At 33.8% G+C, this 19,141-nt stretch overlaps 1 protein-coding gene across 1 annotated transcript in view; it reads left to right on the top strand.

The window, feature by feature from the left end:
- Pcdh15 (protocadherin related 15) overlaps positions 1-19,141 on the top strand; it is a 514,067-nt gene that overhangs the window by 396,540 nt on the left and 98,386 nt on the right. The window contains exon 23 of the mRNA XM_090346943.1: positions 10,072-10,188. Within this exon, the coding sequence (XP_090203069.1) occupies positions 10,072-10,188 (117 nt within the window). The remainder of the gene's footprint in view (positions 1-10,071; positions 10,189-19,141) is intronic.

Genomic DNA, 19,141 nt, shown 5'->3' with positions numbered 1-19,141 from the left:
TATAGTTGCTTGATAATTGGTTGAAAGAAGCTGGCATCTTTAACCTATTCAGTTTCATGTGATTTTTTTCATTTTAAGTAACATCATAAATGTAGAATGAGGAAAAATCATGACACCACATACATTTTCAACAAATGAACCTTGTCCTAAATGCTCAGATTTCTGTGCTCTTTTCATGAAGAAACACCTTATCTGGGCTTTCAGAGGTAATATCTTTTTAGCAAAATATGTAGGTGATTCTTATGCAAGATATTTGGATAGCGCCTAAAGAACATATTGCAGTGACGAATATGAACACAAAGAGTTAATTTCCTAAATCTGTAGAGTATAAAATTAGTGTGAAAGTGGAATTTATTACTAATGTGATATAAAATATGCTTTCACAATCATGGAGTGTTGAGACATTTTTAGTGTGTAATTGGTTTTCTTAATCAAAAAGATGCTAACAAAATTGCCTCAGAGATTACCAAGAGCTCCACTCACCTATGTACAATTAACATTAATCTATTTCTCTGGAGAGTTCACCTCCTTAGCCATAGTTGCTACAGGTATGAATTATTTCTCTTATTTTAGATTACCCTAAAATCAATGTGGGATTGCTCTACTACCTTTTCTCATGGTTGACCTGAGCTTCTCTGCTATCAGAAGCATTAATGCAATTCCTTCCTTGAATTATTACTTCCATTTCTCAGCTTCCTGAGAAAGGAAACTGTGAATGCCCCCTTCCTCCACCATCTTCACATACAACAAAACTGTCTGCAGAGCTTTATCAGGAACTGGGATCCTTTATACCCAGGGTTTCACATTCTATGTGATGTTCTGTTGTTTTTGTGATTGCCAATTTTATTTATTTATTTATTTATTTATTTATTTATTTATTTATTATTGTAATTAGTAAAAGGGTTACATGATATTTGCCAGATAGAAGGTGCATTAATTCACATACATTGATACCCTTTCACATGTCTTGGTAACCGTTCCCCCCCCCCACACCCCCCTCCCGTCTTGGTTTTCCCCCCTTCCCTATCAAATTTCAAATATCCAAATACAAATAAATTCAATATATCAGATAGTATCTCACTTTGATTGCCAATTTTTTTACCTAACAACATTTTGTTTCTGTCTAAAGAGCAAGAAATACATCCATTCCAAAGAGGTAAAATTTTACATTATCTCTGTAAACTGGAACTCCAACAATCACAATATATTCATGAAAATGAAGGAAAATTAATATACTCAAAATATGTTATGTACTTCTATGGAAAGAAAACCCAGGAAGTTGTTGAGAGTGTTTGATGAGGAGGAAATGGAGAAGAGGCTGAATGAAGGATGAGATAAACAACTTATTAGGAATGTGATCATGGTTCATTGCATGTAGAAATGAAATGGAAGCTGCTTGTACAGGAACAAATTGATGCTAACACAAAAAAATGTAAGAAACGTAAGAAAGTCATATTTGCTTGCACAGACAGTTGTGTTCTGTGGGATGAATTTCTGTGTCTCAATAAACCTTAGAAAGTTCTAGGGAGACCCGTAAATCACAAAGAGTTTGGAAACGCTCAAGTAATGTATCCAAAGTGCTATTTTAACACATTGTTGTTATACAATTTAGAAATTTAGAAGTATGTTCACAAAATCATCAATGAAACATAGTAAAATTCTTGATTATGACTCTGACATGGTAGATGAGCAGATGGCAAAGACTAAAGGTAGGAAGAATATTCACGGATCAGTGATAGTAAATAGTTTCTGGACTCATTGGAAAATGGAGGGCATCTTAGCATTGTCCTTTTCAGACTAATGGTTTGGTAAGGTTGAACACTTAAATATTGAAACTAAAGATTAGTCATTTATTGATTCAGGGTAAAGAAGAAATGAAATGATACCTAATTTCATTTTAGCCTCCCTAGAATCCAACTTACATAATGAAATGGTCAACCCTTGTGTCTCAGGTGTATAAGGATAATAATGCATACTATAAGCACATCTAGAACCTGAGATGGCTGGTATAGAATCAGTCTGGATTGAATGGCTTATATTGTTTTGATGGAAAAAACAACAGTGGATTCAAAATGGATCTAACTATGTCACTGAAAAATAAGCAACTAAATCATCCTTACTCTCTATCTGGATCTATCAACTTCAACTTGTTGAATTTTATCATGCTCTGAAGTAAGATAGTTATTTCTTATGTCTTGTACCTTTTAAACAAAGCTTAATCGATATTTAATTCACATATAGACAATCAAGCTACCTTCTGTTTGCAATCAATAATATCCTAATAACTTTTCAGGAAATTTCCCCAAATTCCAACTGTCCCTAATTTTCATTTTTCCTGATGATTCTGGATAATATGTATAAATAGAAATATAAAATTCTGTTATATACTACTGAAGATCTTACAAATAATATCATTACTTTGAAAGGCTAGCAAACAAATCTCATTTTGTCACAAAGGAAGTTCTTCCCTCAGCTTGCAAATTTTCTGCTATTTGCTTGCTTACTTTACAGTTCTGACAAGCTGTTTTACTGATAATGTAATTGCATGGTATTTTCTAAGGAGATATTTGTACCCAAAACAATAACCACAGGGAAAGCATGTGGAAAATCTCATTTTGAAAATAAGCACCAACACAATTTCTTTTGTATATAAAAAAAAAACGGAACAAGTGTTTATTGCCTTGCCTATCAATTTATTTTCAAAACTTGATGGAGAATGCAAGTGATTGCAAGAGTAGAAACTGGGAGTGGGATCTAGTAGTAGACTTCTAGCATGCATGAAGCCCTCAGAATCACATACACAGAAAAAGCCAGAAGTGGCACTAGGGCTCAAGTGGTAGAATACTAGCTTTGAGCAAAAGAAGCTCAAGGATCAATGCCCAGGCCAGGGCTAGCAAAGTGAATTGATTAATAAATAAATATGTCTTTAAAACAATTCCAAGAGTCAACTGGTTACAGAGTAAAGAACCAGTAGGATATGTCCCATAAGTGAATCTATCAGTTCCTAAATATTAAGGAAGTTTAAAAAGGCACAATGGTCAAACAGCCCACAAGATCAAGTCTAAAAGTAAACTAACACTGCAGATGTATCTAATTTATGCCACTCACAGCTTTACACTGACTGTGGCTCTCCCTAGATCATGCATCAGAATTTAAGAAAATGAGGGTGCACATTACTTTTTTTTAATGCTTAAAAAAAAGAGGACCAACCTATAGCAACTTAATTTGTAAATGTCATACTATTTTTTTGTGTGTGGAAAATTTAAGTTGTTTTCAATTTGCAAATTTAACAATTGGTTTCTGTCTTCTCCAATTTGGTTGTAAATGGCCTTTTGAAAATTCTTTGAGTTGTACCAAAGTAAAAATGTTTTATGTGATTACTTTGTACTTTAGAAAACAAGATGATTGGGAGGGGGTGGGGGAAAGGAAATGGCGGCAAAGGCATGAAAAGGGGTATCAATGTGTGAGAAGTAATGCACCTACTACCTGGCAAATGTAACTAACTGTAACCCCTCTATACTTTACCCCAACAATTAAAAAAAGAGAACAAATAAATGGAACATATCTTTTCTTCCTGCTAGCTAATTTAACTTCACTCTCAGGTTTACTGCTGTTTGCTGAATACATGAAAAGTATTATAAGATTTAGTGTATCTTTTTTTTAAGGTATTATGAGATTTCTTGTGTTGCCCTAGTTGACAACATTGTAACATTCAGAGGATATTTTTAAACACTAAAACTAATTTCTGTTCAGATCAACAATTATAACCACAGGAAGCAAACTCTGGTAGGATTTAGTGATAACATTGACTAAAATACAAGATGTATCTTTTTGCCAATGCTTCCCTCTAGTGGAATAGTAAGCTATAGTGAAGCAGAAGGTTTTGATATTGAGATTTCCCTTAATTTATTACACAATAAGGCATTTATACAAAAGCAGATTTATATATTTATTCTCTAGATGTCCCTGAAGCAAAAATACAATAACTATTGATGGTTGGTTGACACTTCATTGCAATAAATTTTCTCATGCAAAATGATACACTGGAAGAACTATGACCAACTAGTTATTCAAACATATCACAATTAAAAGATCATAGTTCCAATTATGTACAGTGTATCCTGTAAAGAAATGCTGCTACAACCTAATATAGTTCACTGCTTTATCCCCCATTCTGGTAATGGCAAACAGAATCAATCCCTTAATAATGTTTACATATTTGTAGCCCATGTATTTTGGGCACAGTTTCTTAGAACAGATTACTTAAAAAAAAAAAAAGCATCCACTGTACATTGACTTCCTGTGCCTAGTGAATACTTTCTCAGCAAAGCAGATTACAAACAACTATCTGGGCTCTGGTGGCTCACGTCTGTAGTCTTAGATAAACAGCTTAGATCTAAGGATTATAGTTCAAAGCCAGCCCCAGAAGAAAAGACTGTAAGATTCTTTATCTCCAATTAACCAGAAAAATGTTAGAAGGGAAGCTGTGGCTCAAGTGTTAGAGTATCAGCCTTGAAAAAAAAGCCAAAGCCAAGTGTGAGCATCAGTCTTTCATTTTAAGTCTCAGTTCCTCACATGCATATTTGCACACACACACATCCATACGTGTGCATATGTGTGTATGTAGCGTGCATTAAATTCCATACCAGTTATATCATACAGCATCATATTGGAAGAAATGAGAGAAATTATCATTAAAGTATTAAAGTTGTAATTGTTTCTTAGGAGTGCAAGAAGAAAGCGATTCACAGAAAATATATTGAGTTTATTTTCAAATTCCTGAAGAAAGTTGCAGAAATAGGATTCTATTAACGTGCAAAAGTTTACAATGTAGGTGTGCCAAAGATTCACTTTTTACTTATACAATACATTGATTAATTTAACTGACACCTTTGAAAATGTTGGAGAAAATGTATAGCAAACACTTTAAAAGTTTATCTCCTTCCTTTACCCTCTCAATCAATGCACTACAAAGCCCTATTATAGATATTTATAACTGCCTTAGTTCATTTACTTTTCAGATTCTGCCTCTTTCATTATATCTTTCCTTCTCGATTTAAATTTTATTCGAAAAATGATATACAGGGGATTTACAGTTGCATTTCTTTTAGACACTTACTGCTCCCTTGTTTTCTCCCACATTTTCCCTCTTGACCCACCTCCATCACAAGTTATAAAGCTAATTTCCAACATAGTTTCTAGTGAGTATCACCATTGCCTTGCTTTTCCCTTTGTCCTGACATTTCTATGATTTCCTTCCTTGCTGCAAATCAAATAATATTTAAGAGAAAAAGGGTACAGAAATGTTTTTTAAAGCAGTGACATCAGGGAATAAATGAAAGAAAGAAAGATAGAAAAAATAATGGCAAATAGTACAATAAAAATCTTTTGTTTTCATTTGTTAAATTTCATTTCAATAAGCCTTATTTTATATGGCCATGTACACATAACTATTGAGCCATGTGATTCTCTCATAAGAATATCTGAGACATAGTCGAGTTAGTACAAAAGGGAAAACATACAGCCTATGTTTGTTTGGATCTGACTTTCTTTTCTTAAAATTATTTTTTCAGTCTTTCCATTTCCTTCCAAATTGGACAATGACATGGTTTCTGATGAAAACATAGGATTCCATTGTGGATATACACCACATTTTCTTGATCTGTTCATCCACAGAGGGGACATCTAGGTTGTTTACATGTCTTAGCTTTGGTAAATAACCCTACAATGAACATTATTGTTCTGGTGGCTTTTTGTCACTTGGATAAATATCCAGGAAAGGGATTGCTGGAAGCTCTAGGTTTTGTCTTTTGAGGAACCTCCATGTTGCTTTCAACAGTGCTTGAACAAGTTTACATCCCTAAACCTTGTAATAGTGTTCCCTGGCACATCTCTGCTGCATCAGTTTTTTGTTTCCTTAATTTAACTGAGGTTAGGTGGAATCTCAATGTTGTTTTGATTTGCATTTTTTCTATGGACATAGATGTTGAGCATTTCTTCATGTATTTATTGGCCATTCTTATTTCATCTTTGGAGAAGTAGTTCTTTAAGTTTTTAGCCTCTTTATTAAAGATGCTTTTGTTTCTTTAAGGATTAATTTTTTGAGAGTTTAATTTTTTGAACTGTGATTATAATTTTACATATGTGGCCCTTGTTTCAATATCTTCTCCCATTCTCTAGCCATTATATTTATCTTGCCAGCTATCTTCCTTTGCCATGCAGAAACCCTGAAGTTTGATGTAATTCTATTTTTCCAGACATTTTTGACTTGTTTTGTTTCTGGATCTTTACTTAAGAAGTTTCAACCAAAGAGACCTAGTGTTTCCCCTAGACCTTCCTATAATATTTTCCAGTGTCTTTGGTTTTACGTGGACATAATTAATCCATTTAGAATTGATTCTGGTAGTGGGTGATATATAAGGATTTAACTTCAATTTCTTGCATGTGCATAGATAGCCACTCTGTCAGCACCGTTTGTTAAAGAGGCTGTCTTTCTTCTAACCTGCATTTTTGCTCCTTTATCAAAGATTAGGTGGCTATCAGTCTGTGGGTTTATTTTTGGGTCTTTGACTTTATTGCATTTATCCTTTATAAATCATAATTTATCCTTTTTTCATATAGAAGAGGTTGAAAATGCTGGGTTTTTTCAAAGCTTTTTTGATTTTTCAGTTTTATTTGCACTCAAGGTCTATTTTTATTAGTATTTTCAGTTAATTTATATTCAAAGTTCAAGAATTGGCTATTGTGAACACAAAACAAATTTCTAATCAAACACTCTTTTCAATAAGAGAAAATTATCATGTAAACTTATGTTTCTATTTTCATTGTACAGAATATTACTTTTTCTGTGTAAATAGTATTTTGTTTTTAATAGCGAATAAGAAAAATATGTGATTTAGAGAGAAAAATATGCAATTAGGAAATCTGAATTTTTATCTAAACATTTTGACAACGAAAGCCTGAAACTTTATTAAGTATAATGTATTGAGACAGTAATACATAAATGTATTACTATAAATGACAAAGTGGTTCAGAAAATATGGTCTGGTTTTAACGAAGTTAATTTATTGTTTTGGTTCTACCAAGTAGATATGTTAATATTCACAAAGTTACCAGCAAATCTGTGACTCATCTTCTATAGTAGTTAGTAGCAGCAAAGGTACAAGAAAATTGGATATCTTTTTGTGTGTGTGTCACTACCACACCCCTATTTTTGACATTTGATTTTGAAAATGAGAGGCACTTAACCAATATTTAGTTAATATATGAAATAACATGAGTAGAAATGTACTTGTCCCATGATTCTCTATTTAAACAACCCTACAGACTCCACTCCCAAATTGCTTGAGCTGATTTGAAATTTTGGCAGTGTAGCAGGGTATAAAATTAACCCTCAAAAATAAACTGCTTTCCTGTATTCCAACAATTAAAAGAGCAAGGAAGAAATCAGGAAAGCAGCTCCTTTTGTAATAGCCTCAAAAAAAGTACTTAGGAATAAACTAAGAATGTAAAGCAAATTTATGATGAAAACTTTAAAAACCTGAAAAAGGAAATTAAAGCAGAACTGAGAAAGGGGGAAAACCTCCCATGCTCCTGAATTGGAAGATATAACATTGTGAAAATAGCAATCTTGCCATGGACTATTTACAAATTCAATGCAATATCCATCTTTATCCCAATGTCATGCTTTAAGGAAATAGAAGCAATCCAAAAATTCATATGGAATAAAAAAGACCTTGGACAGCAAAAATAATCCTTAACAGAAAGAACAGCAATGGAGTAATATCAATACCAAACTTTAGACTCTACTACAGAGCTATAGTAACCAAAACAGCTTGAAACTGGTGCAAGAACAGGCCTGAGGACCAATGGAATACAACTGAAGACCCAGAAATCAACCCACAGATCTATGGCTACCTAATCTTTGAGAAGAGAACCAAAAATATAGGATGGAAAAAAAGCCTCTTCAACAAGGGGTGCAAACAGAATTGGTGAAACACTTGTAGGAACCTCATGTTGGATACTTCTATGTCACCCTGCACCAGAATTAATTCAAATTGACCAAAGATCTTGAGGTAAAAGCAGATATCCTGAAAACTTTACAAAAAGAAATAGGAGATACACTAGGTCTCTTTGGTACAGATCGATAAAAACCCAGAAAGACAACAAATTAAAGAACATTTGGACAACTGACTCTGCATTAAACTACAGAGCTTCTGTATGGCAAAGGACATAGCTAGCAAGTTAAATAGAGAGCCCACAGAGTGGGAGAAGATCTTGACTAGCCATACAATAGACAAAGGCCTCATATCTAAAATATATCTAGAGTTCAAAAAATTGAATCTCTCCAAAACAAATCTTCAAAGAAACAACCATCCCATTAAAAGGTGGGCTAAAGACTTAAAGAGAGTCTTCTCTGAAGAAGCAAGAATGGCCTATAGACACATGAAGAAATGCTTGACATCTCTGGCCAAAAGAAATGCAAACCCAAACAACTTTGAGATTCCACCTCACTCCAGTTACAATGGCCATGATCAAGAAATGTAACAAAAGATGCTGGTGGGGATGTGGCCTGTTGGGATTGCTGCTACACTGTTGGTGTGAGTGTAAGCTTGTTCGGAAAGCAGTATGGTGGTTCCTCAAAAGGCTAAACATAGAGCTCCCCTATAACCCAGCAATCCCCCTCCTTGGCATTTACTCAAATGTCCAGAATTAAGGACATAGTAAAAACACTACCACCATGATGTTCATGCAGCATTATTTACCATAGCAAAGATATGGAACCAACCCAGATGACTCTCAGTAAATGATTGGATCCACAAGATGTGGTGTTTATACACAATGGAATTCTATGCTGCCATCAGAAAGAATGACATTGCCCTATTTGTAAGGAAATGAAAAGACTTGGAAAAAATAATATTATGTGAAGTAAACCAGACCCAAAAGAACATAGGATCCATGGTTTCCCTCATTGTAATCATTAGTACACACCTAGGACGCTCCTAGCAGAGGATTACATTAGCACAAAACCTAAATACATAAGGTCATATAGGATGAGGCTATAAGAAAGTATCTCCAGGATATGGAAAGAAGAGGTTTATTCTATGATTGTTCTTAATGTACTATGTTATTTCTCTTCTGTTGCCCTTTTGTTAATCTCATATTGTTACTGTATCTGACATTGTTATCTGGTATATTGTATATATGTTTATTTGTTTATTTGTAACAAGAAATGGAAAACAAGATGATGATGGGGCAGTGTGGGGAGGGAAATGGGGACAAAAACATGAGATATGGTATCAATGTGTGAGAAGTAATGCACCTATTATCTGGCTAATGTAACTATAACCCCTCTATAGATTACCCCAACAATAAAACAATGAAATTGTGAAATTAAAACAACATACATAAATAAAATAGATGCCTTAAAATATCCATAAATGAAATACTGACTTTTTTGTCTACTGGAAGGTGTAATGCTAAATTCCATGTTTTATTATTTTGCATAAATGGAGAATAAAACTCTAGGATAAATCTATTTGCATTGAAATGTTCTTATCTTTATCTAATAATAGAAAGTATTTATCCTAGAATATATTAACCGATAAAATACTTTGAAGTTGCTACAGAAGCATACTCATACCATTTTTAAGATCAACAACAAAATACTTTCAAAAATAATTTTTACTCATATAATGTAGACCATCAATTTTGGGGGGTAGATTTTTTTTCTGGTGTGCCCAGGTTAGCGTGTTACAGGGTACCTTTAAAAGTGCATCCGGAAAGAAAGTTTCAAGTATCACTTCAACCTCTAAAACGTACATTTTCAGGGTGATAGACTGTTTATTGCACTGCAATGCCCTTCGATTGGTATCACACACATTAATATTGTATAGGAACTCTAGCAATTTCCTCTGGGTGCCTGACGGATGTGGCCGTAATGGAATTGGGAGGACATGAGGCTGACAGTGGTAAATGGGTTGTATGATATGAATGGGCAGAGTCAATGCAGTCATTTTGTCCTTCACCTAGTTACCACTGAAGCACTGGATTCTTAATTGTATTTTTCAGGATATGAATGATTATCCTCCTGTATTTAGTAAACGTATCTACAAGGGCATGGTGGCTCCAGATGCAGTGAAGGGGACCCCTATCACGACAGTCTATGCTGAAGATGCAGACCCTCCTGTAAGTACAAGGCCTTGGTAAATATTCTGAGCTTAATGAGGAAAACATTGGGTAGTCATACATGACATAACCCTATGGCCTACACAGCAGCAGTGACTCCTGGGAGTTTTCCTCTTGTCTATCTCAATCCTTTTGCTCAGTGAATTCACAAGTACAGGCTGTATTTAAAATGACTATGACTTATTTTGACATTTTGGAGTAAGCCTTTGTTTAAATTTGAATTAAAGCTGTATGACTTATCAACTCATCTATTGCCAGTGATAGATATATGTGGAATTAACTGTTAATATTTGATATCATTGCCATTTAAAACATTTTTATTTAGGAAGGTGTAGGTTTGATGTAATCTGTATAGGCTGTATATTCAAGTGTTTTCCTTTTTATTTATACACTGTTTTCTGGTTGGCAAGTTCTAAAAGTACACACAGCATGAAACTTAAATCCAATGTGTTACTCTGGCAAAGGTAAACTTCAGTATGCTTGATGAACATATTTAATAGAGCCCTCTCTCCTACAGATCTTTCTATTTCTGAGACATTCCAAAATGTCATTAGAAACAACAGGTTTTCAACGGAGATATTATTGTAGTAAAATTATGTAAAATTTCCTTAATGGTGCTTTCTTACTCTACTTTAAATAACATACCACCTACAATTATCATATAAAATCCTTTCTATAAACTCCTAAGTGCCTTCTAAGTATTTTTTGCCACTCTTTGGCCTTGAACTCAGGGCTTGGGCACTATCCTTGGGCATTCTCAGGCTTGAGCTCTAACATTTGGGCCACAACACCATTTCTGCCTTTTTTTTTTCTATGTATGTGGTACTGAGGAATCAAACCTGGGTCTTGGTGCATGCTAGGCAAGCACTCTATCATTAGGATAAAAACCCAGCCCAATATTTTTATACTCATAAAATCTGAATGTTAAAGTTTAAAATACTTTTCTGTGACAGAGGTTTTGGTATAAATTAATGCTTGAAAAGCAAAAAAAAACCCTAATAGCCAGGAATCACATAAGTGATCAATTGTTTTCTTTTACTAATATAAATAGCATTATTCTAATGCCTTTTATTTATTAAAAACATAAATGTCAGGTGTAACATTTTTCAGTTCAAACAAAGAAGCTTTAAACGCCTATTGTGACTATAAAGTCTTGAAAGTAATAGTGTTAACATTGAAGGTCCTGACCTTTAAGTCAATAATTCTGTTCCTCATGAGTTCTGTTTTATCATGTGTTCGTAATATGATGGGCAGAATGTCATAATCTTGACTGCCTCAATAGAGGGCAAATATAAAATTAATATTTAGTATGTTTTAATAAATTATCAGTGAGACACTATATGATAAAATTTGTTGTGTAAATTCAGTTTTATGTGATATATATCATTGAACACATATTGCTTACTGTACAACCTGTTTTGTTCTCAGAACACTGGCAATCATAAGCTAGACAGAATTAAAAATGGAAATGATAATTTATTGTATATAATGTATATAAGCTGACACAGAATTTTACCAAACTAATTTCCTAGGAAGTTTTGTTAACACAGAATTTAAGATTGAGTCAAGTTCAATGGAATAGATGAGATACTATAGTAAGAAATTTATTTGTCTTTTGAGGCAGACATCAACGTCTTCGTTGAAATGGGAAATTAAATATCATATTTCTTCACAAGACATTTTTAGTTTTGCATGTCCCATCTCACAAATAGACTTTAACATTTTATACTTGATTCTTGATTTTCAGTGCAAACATGGTGGGTACAATCATTCAGGTAAAATTCTTAAGTATGTCTATTTCAGTTTCTATGCTTGAAATATTAACACATTTCAGGGTAGCTATTATCCAAAATGTAGTTATGAGTCACTTTTGAAAGTCAATTTTCTTGCATTAGAATATTTCAGGATTTGCACATACCATGCCAATGTGAAAGAAAAACTCAATTTTAAGAAAAAAAATGGAAAGATATGTTTTACAGTATATATTTAATATTATGGTTGATTTTCCCTTGCAATTTTGTACAGTATACACATTTTTGAGGATGGCCTTGCTACATGTTTTGTATTCTTCTGCAGTTTTAAATATTTATTTCTTAAAGATTTTTTTTTTAATTTCAAAGATCCCATATTCCAGTGTTAATTCCAGTCCAGGGACCTGAAAGCATCTATTGTCAAGTTGTGTCTTTACTTAAGGAACTCTCTTTCAAAATACAATGTAAAGTCTAAGGACAAAAATGGAAATTTACTCCTGCTTTCAATGCCATATCTAACTATATGCCTACAGCATAGTAGTCTAGAAGGGATTTGAAGCAATATATAATCAGTGCTAATCTCTATAATGTTCATTATTGATTAATGTGCCAATATATTAGATATTGGCTTGTATAGGATTCTAGAAAGGGTTAATAATATATCTTGGCCATGTTTAGCTCACCTGAAGCCTGTGAATTTCATGTGATGATGCATTTTTATACTCAGGACAGATTTAACTACTCATAATTTAGGTACTACTATTATTAGTGAGAAATGACATAATTTATTTGTAGAGGTTACCTATATCTTTGCTTTTCTTTCTCAAAGCAGCCTCTTTCTGTTGAATTATGTGAGAAACACATAATGGAAATCATGAAATGACAACAAAATACATTGAAGTATCTGAGGGAAAAGCTGGGTATAGTCAGAAAGTGATTGAGAGCATTATTACTGAATATAAATTAAGAATTATAAAGTGCATATTGTGAAGAACTAAATGCTCTAGAGAGAAAAAATAAAAAGAAAATTTCACAGGGTGTCTTCCCCCTTTACTGAACTAATGCTGTTAGGACTGTTTTATTCTGCTTTGCTTTTGTGACAGGAGTGGCTTTATGCAATTCTCACAAGATTTGAGCTGTGACTGAATGATTGTTTGGGGCACTAAAAACTGCTTCATATTTCTATTCTGTTCACCAGAGACTCATTTCAGATTTTCACAAAACAAAACAGCAGCAGTAATTTTCATTTGCATACTTTTATTCTTAATTGAGGCAGCAGGTCAAATTATTGGATAGAGGCTAAACCTGTGGTCAGGGTAATGCTGATTATAGCAGTGTTTTTATGAGTAGTTACAATGGACCTTTTGACTTAAGTAAATAGAGTTCACTATTTACTCAGGTTCAAGTGTTGAAGTTGAGGAAACAAGAGAAAGCTTAACTTCTTTTTTTTATAATTTTTTATTGTAATTAATAAAAGGGTTACACGATATTTGCCAGATAGAAGGTGCATTAATTCACATACATTGATACCCTTTCACATGTCTTGGTACCCATCACCCTCCCCCCACCCCCCACCCACTGCCTGTCTTGGTTTTCCCCCCTTCCCTATCAAATTTCAAATAACCAAATACAAATAAATTCAATATATCAGATAACAAAGTGAGATACTGTAACAATATGAGATACCCAAGAGACAGCAAAGGAGATGAAAGATAACATAGTACATTAAGGACAACAATCATTCATTAAACGGCTTTGGTTTCAGTATCCTGGAGGTCCTTTCAATTAGCTTCATACTATATGGCCTTATATATCAAGGTTTTGCTCTATTGCAGATCTCTGCTAGTAGAGCTCAAGGTTTCTACTGGTTATGACAAATGAGGGAAAACATTAAGCCTAAGTTCCTTTGAGTCTGGCTTACTTCACTTAATATGATTTTTTCTAAGTCTTTCCATTTCCTAACAAATGGAGCGATGTCATTTTTTCTGACAGCAGCATAGAATTCCATTGTGTACAAATACCACAACTTGTTGATCCACTCATCAACTGAGGGACATCTAGGTTGGTTCCATATCTTTGCTATGGTGAATAATGCTGCAATGAACATTGTTATGCTAGTGGATTTAGTATGCCCTAGATTTTGGATGGTTGGGTAAATGCCAAGTAGTGGAATTGCTGGGTCATAGGGGAGTTCTATGTTTAGCCTTTTGAGGCACTGCCATACTGCTTTGCATAGTGGTTGAATGAGTTTGCACTCCCACCAACAGTGTAGTAGTGATCCCTCCTGGCCACATCCCCTCCCTCATCTGTTATTATTCATTTTCCTGATCCTCGCCATTCTAATTGGAGTGAGGTGGATTCTTAGAGTTGTTTTGATTTGCATTTCTTTTATGACCAGAGATGTTGAGCATTTCTTCATGTGTCTATAGGACATTTTTGTTTCTTCTTCAGAGAAGACTCTCTTTAAGTCTTTGGTCCATTTTTTAATGGGATGGTTGTTACTTTGGAGATTAGTTTTGGAGTGATTCAATTTTTTGAGTTGTTGATATATTTTAGATATGAGGCCTTTGTCCGTTGTTTGGTTGGTGAAGATCTTCTCCCACTCTGTAGGCTTCCTATTTAATTTACTAGCTATGTCCTTTGCCATACAAAAGCCCTGCAGTTTAATGCAGTCCCACTTATCCAGCCATTCTCTGATTTCTTGTGATTCTTGGTCCTTATTAAGAAAGTTTCTACCTGTGCCAAGGAGGCCTAGTGTATCTCCTATTCCTTCTTCTAAAGTTTTTAGTGTGTTAGCTTTTACCTCCAGGTCTTTGATCCATTTGGAGTTAATTCTAGTGCAGGGTGACAAAGAAGGATCCAACTTTAGTTTTCTGCAGGTGCTTAACCAGTTCTGCCAGCACAACTTGTTGAAGAGGCTGTCTTTCTTCCATTCTATTTTTTTGGCTCCCTTGTCAAAGATTAGGTGGCCATAGGTCTGTGGTTTAATACCTGGGTCCTCAGTTCTATTCCATTGGTCTTCAGGCCTGTTCTTGTGCCAGTACCAAGCTGTTTTGAGAATTATAGCCCTGTAATAGAGTCTAAAGTTTGGAATTTAAATTCTGCCAGCGCTGTTCTTTCTGCTAAGAAGTGTTTTTGCTATACGGGGTCTTTTATTATTCCATATGAAATTTTGAATTGCCTTTTCTATTTCTTTAAAGAATGCCATTGGGATATTGATAGGTATTGCGTTGAATGAATTCTATAAGGTCTTCAAAGCAGAGCTCACACCAATACTCCTCAAGCTCTTCAACGAAATTGAAAATGAAGGTTCTTTACCAAACTCATTCTATGAAGCCAGTATAACCCTCATCCCCAAACCAGACAGAGATTCATCAAAGAAAGAGAACTATATACCTATTTCTTTGATGAACATGGATGAAAAACTTCTCAACAAAATACTGGCCAACCACCTACAACAACTCATCAAAAAATTTATACACTATGATCAAACTGGATTCATCACAGGGAGGCAAAGGTGGTTCAACATATGCAAATCAGTTAATATAATTCAACACATCAACAGGAGCAAGGACAAAAATCACATGATTGTCTCAATAGATGCAGAAAAGGCATTTGACAAGATCCAACACCCCTTTATGTTAAAAGCTCTGGAGAAACTAGGAATCCATGGAACATTCCTCAGTATAATAAAGGCTGTGTATGAGAAATCCACTGCTAGTATTACACTTAATGGTGAAAATCTAAAGCCATTCCCTCTAAAATCAGGAACAAGAGAAGGATGCCCACTCTCTCCATTACTCTTTAATATAGTACTAAAATTCCAAGCCAGTGCAATAAGGCAAGAAGCAAGTATAAAGGGGGTCCAAGTAGGGAAAGAGGAAGTAAAATTATCCCTCTTTGCAGATGACATGATTCTGTATTTAAAGAATCCTATAGACTCTACCCCCAAGCTCCTTGAGCTGATTGAAAATGTTGGAAGAGTAGCAGGCTATAAAATTAACCCTCAAAAATCAACTGCCTTCCTTTATGCCAACAGTGAGAGGAATGAGGCAATAATCAGGAAAGCAACTCCTTTCACAATAGCCTCAAAGAAAATAAAGTACCTAGGAATTAGCTTAACTAAGAATGTAAAGGACCTTTTTGATGAAAACTTTAAAACCCTAAAAAAGGAAATTAAAGCAGATCTAAAGAAATGGAAAAACCTCCCATGCTCCTGGATTGGAAGAATCAACATTGTGAAAATGACAATCTTACCAAGGGCTATCTACAAAGCTTAACTTCTTACTGATAAATAAATTCTTCCCTTTTAATGTATAGCAACTTATTTCTAAGATTCTTATTCAAGTAAGGAAGTAATTACAGCACATTTAATATCAGAAATTTTGTTGAACTTTATTATTTACCTATAAACCTATACTATTGTGAGAATTATATCAATGTTTAGAAACTTCTCTTTTTGTAGGTTTTAATATTCACGTAGAAACTAAAATGGCTCTCAAATATTGAGTATTCTTTTTTAAAGCAAGCATATTTACAGAAAGACAATTGTAACTTTGAAGTATTTTATTTCCTCTAATCCTTTGAGAATTAGCCTTTTGGAGTAGAGACAGTCTGTGTGAGAAATTACTTGAAATGTTTTCACAGGTGCCATTGCTACCTATCTCAGTCATTCTAGAGTACACTTCCTGCTCTATACAGAATAAAAATATTATCAGTTTTTCCCTGTAATATATACTTATTAAAATGCCATGGTACCACTAATCAGTGTTGTCTATTCAAGGCCAATTTCTCAAAAAGCTTAATTCTTTTAATTATCACTTGGTAGTAAATTACTCATAGAGCACCAGCATAAGCAATAATCATCTGTGTCATAGCTTGTACTTACTCTACTAGTATACAACAGTGGAAACAACTTACAATCAGAAATGTTTATAGCTTTGTATTTTTAACACTGCAATATGCTTGTATAAATTAACTATATGTATATATGCACATATATACATACAAACACACTCATCTATTTCTTATCTCTTCCTTTATAGGCTTGTGCTGTTATGTTATATTGATGCACGTTATGCTAGGAATGTAACAGAAACTCTGCCTTACAATGGTATAACTGCTAACTCTGATTTCTGACCCTGCAGCCAGAAGGGAAATATTCACACCTCAGTGGTTTCTTTCCTTGGCATCAAAGCTAAACAGGAAAATATTAAAGAATTTGTTCACTGTGCATGTCAGCTTGCACAAACTTTAATGATGTAGGATGGCCTGTGTCCCTTTGGTCTCAAATATTTAACTAGTAAGAAAATCCATAGCAAAACCATTTGGACTCAATCTTTAGAATGACGATGGATTATAAGGAGGCTTTAAGGTGAAAACTGAATCAAAAAAGGAAGGTTTTCTGAGAACGTCTATGCACATGTAATTTCTCAAAAAGGCTTGTCTGTGCATTTTAAGAGTTGGCATCATTTCTTTCCATTGTGTGCTATAGATACCATGTAGCATTATAATTATACATCATAAAACACAATAAATGAGTCATACTGTGCAACCGCTTTACTATGTTCCTATTAAACCAATACTTATGTCTTGATGAATAATTTCTGTAATTTTTGATCTTTAATAGTCACTCTTCAAGATAATTATGACACTAGGATAAAGTTATAAAGAAAATTGAACAAACTAAAAGGTTTTTTTCAGTTGAAATACTTTGCAAATGGTGTGTTGGACTTCTACCTTGATTAAATTGTATTGCTTCCAATTGTATAGTCTTCATTTGTAATTTTACATTGTGTCAGTTGACTCCTTTTATTCCAAATATCAAAACAGGGAAGACATATTTTAATAGATTCATCATCTTCAGAATAAAATTAAAAGGATGTCTCTTTACTTTCTTTTTTCTTCTTGGTGGTACTCTGGTTTTAATTCAGAATCTCATACTTGCTTGGTTGGCTTGCTTGCTAGGTTAACACCGTATCATTTGAATAAATGCCAGATTTTTTATAATTTAGAGATCAATTCTAATGAGTTTTTCTACCTCAACCAGCCTGAAATCATGATTCTCCTAAGTAGCCAAGGTTACAGATGAGAGATGCTGATAAGTTTCTTTTTCCTTTTTCTTTCTTTTCGTGTTGTAATATGAGAGCTTGAACTTAAAACCTGCTTTTTCTAAGCAGGCCCTCTACTATGTGATCTTTCTCCCAGCTTTTGATGTTAGTCATTGATGAGGTAGGATCTAACAATTATGCTATGCTGGCTTGGACTATAATCCTAAATTATACTCACATCTTAAATTGGAAAACAGGTCTGGAGCATTTTGTTTTTTTTACCTCATGATAATATTAATTATATTTTGATTATTTTCTCTGTGAATAATTTAGTAATCAAAGACAGATAGGACTGAAGGAAAACTTGGCCACAAAATAGGATTTTTTTTGTCTATACTATTTGAGTTTTAAGAAGTAAGAGATTTACAAGCCCTTAGCACTAAAAGTATTAAAGGACTACCCCCATTTGCACTCTAAATAATTCAAAATAAAATCAGTCAAAACCATAATTTATGTGAGGACAGCCAACACAATTTTGACTATTTTTATTATACGGATTTTTTCTAGTGCTTCAAAATGATCGACTCCTTTTGGAGATAGCTTTTATTTGGTGTTCTAATATATATACTTGGCCTGACTGAGAAAAAGATGTTTGTTCATCTCCCTGCAAGTTTTTCAGGAGCAAAGTATATAATGGAGTACACAAGCATCATTATAATTCTTGTACATAGTAAAGTTTCAGCAAATGTTAGTTGTCATTAGTATATTATTATTTGTCTAATTTCTCTTATCATTGATACCCTAAAGTATCTTGTACCATTTAATTTAAGTGATTTATGTAAACATTTAGCATAGTAATCAGCACAGAATAGATACTAAATTGTTTCTTGCTTCTTCCCATTCTATGCCCATTTCTGCCCCTAAAAAGAGTCCTCTATACTTCATAATTTTCTGAGTCTCATACCATTAAATATAAGTAAAAATAACATTATTGTGGCAAATGATAAAATATAAGAACTTACTAGTTTGGAAAGGGTGACATGATTCATATGAAAAAAAGGATATGGAAGGAAAGATAATCGATGCAAACTCTCAATGTTTTGCTACATAAATCATTTAAGTCATCTGATAGTAACATAGCACTTAATTAAT

Source organism: Megascapheus bottae, chromosome 15 (assembly GCF_031878675.1).
Source record: "Megascapheus bottae isolate mThoBot1 chromosome 15, mThoBot2.hap1, whole genome shotgun sequence".
Classification (NCBI taxonomy): domain Eukaryota; kingdom Metazoa; phylum Chordata; class Mammalia; order Rodentia; family Geomyidae; genus Megascapheus; species Megascapheus bottae.
This window is presented reverse-complemented; position numbering and strand designations above follow the sequence as displayed.